Below are 9664 nucleotides of genomic sequence, written 5' to 3'. Positions count from 1 at the left end.
GCTGCACGGGCTGAAGAGTCCTAACCCTAGCCTACGTGACTTGTTCCCCGAGAACTACGTGAGGCTTGATCCCTATAAATAGGGTACGTAGGCACTTGTATGAGGGATGAGTCGACACTTGACATAGAATAACAAACCCTATTCTTTCTTAAGGAGTCCACATACAAGCTCAGCCACCACCAAACAACCTTCCTCCGCCCTTGAACACCGTCTTTGATCTTTGTTCCACCCATTAACCTCCACAACACTGTTATATGAAATTCTCCCTATAACATTTGCGCTAGTAGGAGGGGGACTAGGAGGTTCATCTTAGGGAGAAAGATGACCAAAGAAAGCAAGCAAGCGGCGACACCAGGGAGCAGAGGCAAGAAGAAGGACCCTACTTTTGAACACACGCCCCCAGAGAATCAGGCGCCACCTCCACCAATTGCAACCGTGGACGGGCAGGCTGTGATGACGTATCTCGAAGGGCTGGCCGATCAGATGAATCAGATCAACGCCCGAATATCAAAGGTAGAAAGAAGCTCGGTCCGGAACGCCAAGCGTAAGGCGCGCCGCCTCAAGGTCTCACAGCGTAGCTGGAAGGGCAAAGGCCCTCAGAAGAAGCTGATCCACGATTTTGATGACGTGGCAACCGAGACCAAGCAGAAGAAAGAAACATCGTACGAAAAGGAAGATATACCCCGAGACCATGATAAGCGGGGCAGCCAGATCTCTATGAGATCGGGGCAGAAGCCAGCTTCATCTGAGGCAAGGTCAACTAGCGTGCTAGACCGAGTGGGTAAAAAACTAAGCGAGCATGACCTCAGGCTCAAATTGGAGAATTATAAGAAGGAGAGAGAAGAGGAAGAGCCCGTGGATCAGAGAGGCTCGAAAAGGGAACGGGCAGCGACCCCTCCGGAAAGACGTCAACGCACCTCGCCCAGGAGGGAGGAACGACGTAGACGCAGAGACAACCGTGAAGAGGAGTCGCAGGCGCGAACTGGAGGAGGGGGACGCCACGAACGACCTCAGGGCTCACACCATTCGAGTAATGCGGGTGGTGACAGAGAAGGAGAAGTTGTTAGAGTAAGGGACCTGAGAAGGATCTTAGATGAGATGGAGCGAGAGAAGAGAGGGCCCCCTGCATCGGCTGCCCCCTCTCCGTTTACGGCTGCTATCCGATCATCCCCCCTACCTCGGGTGTTTAGGCACAACCCCGACCTTCTATTCAATGGCGAAGCCGACCCGGGGAATACCTTATACAATTTAACACCGAGATGGAAGTCTATCAGGTGCCGGAGATGACCCGCTGCAGACTCTTCACGGCATCACTCAGAGGTAGTGCCCAACAATGGTTCTCCAAATTGGGACCGGCAAGCATAAGAACGTGGAGGCAATTGGAGGACTTGTTCGTCAGATAATTTCAGTAGACCCTCCACTATTCGCCTCCTGTGGCCACGTTAGCCAACATCAAGCAAAGAGAGGGGGAGCCCTTGGCAGAATACTTTCATCGGTTCAACGCCGAGGTCCCCAAGGTGAGAGGAGCCAGTGAGGAGACCATCAAAAATTTCTTGATAGCAGGGCTGAAAGAAGGATCGAAATTTTGGAAGAACCTCCAAGCGAGTGAGCCGAGGACCTTGGTCGAGTTCTATGAGCAAGCCGAACCCTTCAAGAGGGTAGAGAAATCGATGAGAGAGCTGAAAATCAGCGAAAGCTATCGAGACAAGAGGGACCGATCCTCAAGCCCTGACGAGAGGAGGAAGACGTATCGGCGTAGTTCGAGCCCGAAAAGTCTGCCCGTGGCAAAGAGACCACTAAAGATTCGGGAAGGCCTTATACAAGCAAATGGCAGACACACACCCCTCTGGTAGCCTCTATTGACCACATATATGCTACATATGTAGGGAAGGGGGTATTTAGGAAGGCAACTCCTCTCACAGAATACAATAAAAGAGACACTTCGAAGTATTGTGCGTACCATGAGGCCACCGGACACGATACAGCTGATTGTAGACAACTAAAGGATGAGATCGAGACTTTGATTAGACAAGGGAAGCTTACGGAGTGGGTTGTCAAGGAGGTTCGAAGACACAGGACGGATTATCATACCATCCCTCCTCCACCCCCAGAAGACAAAGAAAGGGTCCCTCGGGCTGGTAGTATTCATATTATTCTAGGCGGGTCTCACATTGGTGGAGACAGCCGGAAGGCGATGGACAGATATGCCCGGGAAGCAAAGGATAAGCCACTCACCAACATCAATCATCTAAGCCAAAGGCCCCCGAAGCTCTTTGAAAGGGAGGCCAATGATATCGTGTTTAAGGAGAATGATGCAAAATGGGTGCATTACCCTCATACCGATGCCCTAGACATAAAAATGAAGATTGGGACGGTGAATGTTCACCGAGCAATGGTGGACACCGGGAGCTCGGCTGATGTGTTGACTTATGATTCCTACAAAAAACTGGGATTATTGGATAGAGAATTAACCTCAACAGGTGGGCACCTGTACGGGTTCACGGGAAACTCGATCGGAGTGAAAGGGACAATTCGGCTCCCGGTGACCATAGGAGAGGAGCCTCATGTGGACACCCAGATCGCTATATTTATAGGGTTAGACCAGCCTTGTGCCTACAATGTTATAGTGGGCAGACCCCTTATGAGGGCGATGAGGATGGTGACCTCGATCCATCATATGACGATAAAATTCCCAACCCCCACGGGGGTAGGCATCTTGAAGAGTTGTCAATACGAATCCAGAGTCTGCTACAACCAGGCACTCAAGGCGGCCGAGTCAAGAAGTGCCTCAAGGGAGATAGCTGAAGCAGGTGAGTGCGACGTCCCTATGGAAGAGGCAGAGGGCAGGAAAAGAACACGTCCCGAGGGCCACGAGACTTGTAATTTGATCTCAATTGAGGAGTTGCCCGAGCACTACTTCGAGCACATGGGAATTCACGTGGAACCACGCCCAGGGGCCTTGCTAATGGAAGCCTCTCAGCCCATCATGTTGATACAAGAGGGGATTGTAGAGGAAGCAAGTGATGAAGAAGAGAGCCCAGAACAAATCGCTGCAAGACTTAGGAGAGGGAAATGGGCACACAAAGAAACAACAATCACTAGGGACCTGCCCGATGGAATCACTCATACTGTAACTGCAACCTCTGAACGCTGGATAAATCCGGCCCGAGCTCACCAGACCAAGCTCAAGGATGCGGAAGGTTTGACAATCACGGGAATGGGAAAATCTAGCGAGGCTCTAGCAGATTTAGACCCGAGAATGCCCCTAATGGTCGAGAGTGCTGGGGCCGCAGAGGACACAATCCCGATCTTGGTAGACCCAAATGATCCCTCCAAGGTACTCAGAATAGGCTCTAACCTAAGTCCTAACTTGAGAGAGGATCTAGCCCGCTTCCTAAGGGAGAATTTGGATGTCTTTGCATGGTCACACTCTGATATGATAGGGATTGACCCAAATGTCATGTGCCACCGGCTCAACTTGGACCCAAAAAAGAAGGGGGTTAGGCAAAAGAGACGGCCGATTAGTGGAGAGAGGGCAGAGGCCCTCAGAGAAGAAGTGGATAGATTAATGAAGGCAGGACTTGTGAGAGAAGCCTTCTACCCCGTGTGGCTGGCCAACCCCGTGCTTGTCAAGAAGCCCAATGGCAAGTGGAAGACATGTGTAGACTTCACCGACCTGAACAAAGCCTGCCCGAAGGACAGCTTTCCTCTACCCCAAATCGACCAGCTGGTTGATTCCACGGCTGGGCACGCATTGCTTAGTTTTATGGATGCTTATTCGGGATATAACCAAATCCCCATGTATGGGCCAGATCAGGAGCACACCTCCTTTATTACTGATCGGGGCCTTTAATGTTACATCGGGATGCCCTTCGGGCTCCTTAATGCGGGGGCAACCTATCAGAGGCTGGTGAATAAGATGTTCAAGCATCAATTGGGGAAGACTATGGAGGCCTATATAGATGACATGCTGGTGAAGTCGAAAGAAGCGAGGGATCATGTCCGCCACCTGGCAGAAATGTTCCAGATCCTAAGGGAGTACAGAATGAAGCTCAACCCCCAGAAATGTGTGTTTGGGGTTGAATCGGGGAAGTTTTGGGGATTTATTGTCAACCATAGAGGCATTGAGGCCAACCCAGCCAAGATACAAGCCCTACTCGAGATGAGATCCCCTCGACGAGTGAAGGATGTTCAAAGCTTAACGGGACGAGTGGCTGCCTTGAATCGCTTCATCTCAAAATCCTCCGATAAATGCCAAAAGTTCTTCAAAGCAATTAAAAGAGCGGGGAGGAATTTTAAGTGGACCGAAGAATGTGAGGAAGCCTTTCAGAATATAAAGAAGCATCTCAGCAGCCCTCCAATGTTGTCCAACCCAAAGGCAGGAGAAACTTTGACCCTATACTTGGCTGTCTCCGACTTTACAATAAGTGCGGTATTAGTCCGAGAGGAGGATGATGTCCAGCTCCCGGTATATTATGTGAGCAAAAGGCTAGCCGATGCCGAGACTCGATACACAAGCCTCGAAAAGCTAGCATATGCTCTGATCCTGGCCTCCCGAAAACTCAGGCCCTATTTTCAGGCACATAAGATAGAAGTGCGAACCTCCTACCCCCTCAGACAAGTGATGCATAAACCAGAGTCTTCTGGTCGAATGTTGAAGTGGACGGTTGAGCTCGGCCAATTCGAGGTGGATTATAAGCCAAGGACTGTGATCAAAGGCCAAGCCCTGGCCGATTTTGTGCTAGAATTTCCCCCACATCAAGAAGTGGAGCCGGGAGCCCTTGTTGTTATACCTAGCACAGAAGAAGTTGGACTGGAGAGACAAAATAGTGCCGCATGGTGGAGCCTATATGTGGATGGTGCCTCTAATGATGATGGAGCAGGAGCTGGAATCGAGCTAATCAGCCCAGAGGCGCACAAGATCAGACGTGCGACCCATCTGGCCTTTCATGCAACCAACAATGATGATGAGTATGAGGCCCTGATCAACGGTCTCAAGCTAGCTTTGGAAATGAAGGTCGAGAATTTGAATGTGTTTAGTGACTCCATAATTATGGTCTATCAGATAAACGGGGGGTATCAAGCTAAGGGGCCGAGAACAGAGCTTTACCTGAAGTGCGCACAGAGGATAATCGCAAGATTCAACGAGGTGAGGCTGGAACTAATCCCGCGTGGGCAGAATGAAGGCGCGGACGAGCTAGCTAAGCTCGGCTCACGCCGCGAGAGCACTTTGCTAGGGACCGTGCCCCTTGATATACAGAGGCAACCTAGTGTGCCCGAGCACGAGGTGGGCAGCCTCAGTAATGAGCTCGGCCCCACGTGGATGACATCTATTCTAGCATACATAAGAGAAGGTTCACTTCCGGACGAAAAGAACGAGGCAAGGAGGATAAAATACAAAGCAGCCCGCTATGTGATATACGACAAGATTCTATACATAAGAGGGTTCAGTGTTCCTCTTCCCAAATGCATATATGGGGAGGAATGCAACTACATCCTAAGGGAAGTACACGAGGGCATTTGCGGCAATCACTCGGGGGGTAGCTCTCTAGCTCAGAAAATCCTCTGTCAAGGCTACTACTGGCCAACGCTGAAAAAAGACGCCTTTGAATTCTCCCGAGCTTGTGATAAGTGTCAGCGATATGCCAATTATTACAACAACCCCGTGGCCTCTCTCACATCCCTCATGAGCCCCTGGCCCTTCTCCATGTGGGGAATTGATCTGATTGGGGAACTCCCGAAGGCCAGGGGAGGCGTCAAGTATGCGGTGGTTGCGGTAGACTATTTCACTAAGTGGGCAGAGGCCGAACCCCTAGCCACTATCACAGCGAAAAAGCTCAGGGAGTTTGTATACAGGGCTATTGTATGTCGCTATGGCATCCCTTACAAGCTGATATCTGACAATGGGAAACAATTTGATAGCAAGGAGATGATTTGGTATCTTCAATGCGTATTTTGTAGAGACGATTTGGAGAGCGTTTTATGTGCATAATCAGCCTCCCATAACTATCATAGACCCACAAGTTTTCTCCATCCAATACCACTCGATTTCCTTCTTCAGAAAGCTGACCTAGGCTAATAATATTGCTCTTCAGTGTGGGTATATAATACACATCCTATAGTGCTCGTGTCTCGCCATTCTTGCAAACAATTCTTATTGTGCCCTTCACCTCGATTTGTACTAGAGATCCGTCGCCAAATTTAACCTGCCCCTTCATTTTTATATCCAGAGTTTGAAATTTTTCATGGCACCCAGCCATATGGTTACTTGCCCCATTATCTAGATACCAGATGTCCTCCTCCAAGGTTTTTGTGTTCGAGCCTGCACCTTCAGACAAGAGAATCATGTCGTCTGCACCTTCATTATTCATGGCCATTAAGAGTGCAAGTTCTTCGTCATATGTTTGTGTTAGATTGGCTTCTCCACGTTGTATTTTGTCCCTCCTTGGTTTTCTACATTCAATGGAAAAATGACCATAGGCTCCACAGTTGAAATATTTTAGTTTTCCTCTATCAATTCGTCTTCGACCATCCTGATTATCTCTGTCACGGTGGTCATTTCCAACCTGAGACCCACCTCTATTCGACCTTCTCAACCATTCCTCGCGTGTAAGCAGGAGCTTTCCAGTGTTGTTCTCACGTCGTGACCATTCCTCCTCGGTCAAAAGGAGTTGTTGTTCTTCTTTGCTATCACCTTGACTAGATAGTCGTTCCTCGTGAGCTTTTAGCGAGCCTATTACTTCTTCAACCGACATAGTTTTAATATTTCCAAATTGCTCGATAGCTGACGCTATTTGCAGAAATTTGGCAAGCACCGCCCTTAGCAATTTTTTCACAACGTATTCTTCTCCAATAGTCTCTCCAAGTGCCCTGATTCTCGCAACCAGGCCATTTAATTTCATGCAGAAATCATCTAATTGATCTGTGTCCTTCATATTTAAAGATTCAAATTCAGATTTAAGTGTTTGAGCCTTTGCTTGTTTGACCTTTGTAGCCCCTAGTGACACCGTTTTTATTGCCTCCCAGGCGTCCTTTGCGGTTTTCCATTCTGCAAGCGTCAACATCAATTCCTCTGGAATACTCGGATAGATCATAGCCAAAGCTCGCTTGTCGATCTTGTCTTCCACAGCAGCCTTTGGATCCTTGGGATCGATTGCTTCCCACACGCTATGTGCTTGCATAAATATCCACATCTTTATTGCCCAAGCAGTATAATTTGTCTTTGTTAGCATGGGAAAACTCAACCCAATCTGCCCTTCCTTGTGCTTGCTCGACTCAGCCATCTTGTATGCCAATGAGATGTGAGTCATGTAGATAAAGAATAGAGTGATCTGATACCAAATGTAGAGACTAAACTGATTATAGAACACAACTGTAGAGATTTCTGAATAAAAACTTCTATTGGGATTAAACTGAAATCAGTGCATACCAGAAATTATTAAAAGAGTCCCTGGTGCACGTCCTACACTATCTTTCGAAATATTTTTTTAAATACATTATAAACTTTGTGTTTTTGTTGGAGTATTTTCTTATAAATAACTAATTTTAGTGTTTGCCCCATTGATAATTTATTACCTTCAATGCATTATCCTCACTTTCGAGGTTATGACGTACATGGTAATGTTTCCTTATTGTGCTATATGTGTATATCCATGTATGAATCTGATGTTATGTTGTTAACCATTCATATTTGATGTTACAATGTTTTGCAAATTTGTTGGCTTGTATAGGTTTTCGTAAATTTCATCTCTATTCCAACCCTCCAGGTGCAGAAATTGTTTTGGTGACTACTTATTTCCTGTAAGCTTAAAGTTTTTAAATTCTGCAGTTATGATGTAAAGCCAGGGGTAGTAATCTGTAAAGTTTCATGCTTATTAATTTGCTTGTATACTGAGGTACTTAGAAACTAGGTATCTTAGAGGCCTCCAAGCTGGGTGAAAGCCCTTAAGGTGCTGTATGTGAGTATGTGACTGCTCATTTTGTCATTAGGAATCGTTAGGCGAATCAAGGTGTATTTAGTTACAAGAATATTGATGGGTTGCACTTTATATTTGTAAAGTATTTTCTCGTCCATGGCAAAATTATTTTCTAAAGATCCTCCTCTTATATAGAAGTTATATGTTAAGCTTCTATTTTAGTATTAGTATATTCTGGTCCAAATTCTTGTTGCATTTGTTATGTTCTCCTTTCATGGTACAAATCTGTTGGTGCATAATGTCACCCTGTCATGAGAGAAATTTTAGAGCTGCAGGTGTCTTTAAAGATCTCTTCCTGATTGTGACAGAATATGGATTAGATGTTGTTGGGGTTGTAAGACTTCCAGTTAAAGGTACGAGGAGGTATTACTTAACAAAATAAATTCTAAAAAAGTATTACTTTAAATAGGATGTAGTTGATTGATAATAAATTACCTATAAATAAAGTGAATAAGAAAAATAAAAATATCTCATAAGTAATAAAGCTAAAATCAAAGGACAAAATTTTTATATATTATGATACTTCAATTCAAAACTGAATTAAAACTATAAAATTAGAACCTTGTTATTGTCGGTAGATTAAATTCGATAAATTTAAATTGAAAGAGAAATAAATGTATAATGTACAAAAGACAAAGAAATAAAATTTATATTTAGCAAGCTCGAATAAAGGTCATAAATTGTGAAAAAATGTATAGATCTATTATTTTTGTTTATATTTATAGTTTGAACTTCAATTATTGAATATAAAATCATCTCATGATTTAAAAATGTTTAAATATCTTGGCAAAATTAAATAGTTTTTAATATGAGTTCATGCAACAGGTAAAATTCATATACACAACTTATTCAACAAAAATAATATATTAAATTATATGTATAATTAAGATACAATCTTTACACAAACAACTCAAGTAAAATGGCAACAAAAACTTGTACAACAAAATAAATGATATAGATATATGTCAAGTAACCACCCTTTCTAAAACATAAAAAGTAGTAGAAGATTACACGCCAAAACAAAGAAACCAACCACTAGTGTCTCTCAAAAGACACCAGTTCTAAAAACTACCACAACCCTTAAGGGGAGTGTACAGGGTAGTGAGCTTGGTGACGGAAGGGGTGAAAATTAAAGAAGCTCCTGGATAAGGTGTGTGAGGCAAGTGTCACCTAAACCAACCACACTATAGTCTCCGTAGTTGTTCAAAAGTAAATAACCTTATTTATGCATCCTCCCAAAAGGGTGCAACTATTGAAACAGGCTCTTCTCCAAGAATAGAGAACAAAAGGGGTACGGACACTCGGGTAGGGACACTGATCGAACATAAACCTACATTAAAATGAATAAGGCTAAACCAATGGGGGAGTCACAAGGTGCACACACAGTGCCAATTGCAGTCAAAGACTCAGTTAATACACCTTCTCAAAGTCAGATTGATGTGGCTCCAATAAATATGGAGTCACAGCCAAATTCTCTCACAATTGAAACACCACACACACAAAATTCTCCCACAAATTCTCTAGATGGGGATATGATCAAAACATTAATTCCTGATTCTCCATCTCTCAAATTCATGGAGGAGCCAAAATCGCAAGCAAGTGATCATCATCTTATAGATGATTTGTTGGATCACATGCCATTTCTTTCTCAAACTATTCAAGTGTCTATGCAACAAAACTTAAAATCA

General features: G+C 44.9%; 2 protein-coding genes across 2 annotated transcripts; one reads left to right on the top strand and one right to left on the bottom strand.

Moving 5' to 3' along the window:
- Positions 1-1333: 1333 nt before the first annotated feature.
- Positions 1334-5992, top strand: LOC141664514 (uncharacterized). Its single transcript, XM_074470469.1, has 4 exons — positions 1334-1517; positions 1887-3337; positions 3905-5540; positions 5802-5992. The coding sequence occupies exons 1-4, from the start codon at positions 1334-1336 to the stop codon at positions 5990-5992; spliced, it is 3462 nt and encodes a 1153-aa protein (XP_074326570.1).
- Positions 5993-6116: 124 nt separating this feature from the next.
- Positions 6117-7283, bottom strand: LOC141664513 (uncharacterized). Its single transcript, XM_074470468.1, has one exon. It carries the CDS (start codon positions 7281-7283, stop codon positions 6117-6119), a length of 1167 nt encoding a protein of 388 aa, XP_074326569.1.
- Positions 7284-9664: the final 2381 nt, after the last annotated feature.

This window comes from Apium graveolens, chromosome 6 (genome assembly GCF_009905375.1).
Source record: "Apium graveolens cultivar Ventura chromosome 6, ASM990537v1, whole genome shotgun sequence".
Taxonomy (NCBI): Eukaryota; Viridiplantae; Streptophyta; class Magnoliopsida; order Apiales; family Apiaceae; genus Apium; species Apium graveolens.
Note: the sequence above shows the minus strand (reverse complement) of the source record. Positions and strands in the feature narration are given on the sequence as shown.

What these genes read in the sequence shown, in the direction of transcription:
- LOC141664514 (XM_074470469.1), top strand. Translation starts at nt 1,334, where the DNA reads ATGGTTCTCCAAATTGGGACCGGCAAGCATAAGAACGTGGAGGCAATT. An exon ending in ACCCAAATGATCCCTCCAAG is followed by an intron (nt 3,338 to 3,904) that starts GTACTCAGAATA and finishes GCAACCTATCAG; the next exon opens with AGGCTGGTGAATAAGATGTT. An exon ending in TTGCGGCAATCACTCGGGGG is followed by an intron (nt 5,541 to 5,801) that starts GTAGCTCTCTAG and finishes CTAAGTGGGCAG; the next exon opens with AGGCCGAACCCCTAGCCACT.
- LOC141664513 (XM_074470468.1), bottom strand. Translation starts at nt 7,283, where the DNA reads ATGGCTGAGTCGAGCAAGCACAAGGAAGGGCAGATTGGGTTGAGTTTT.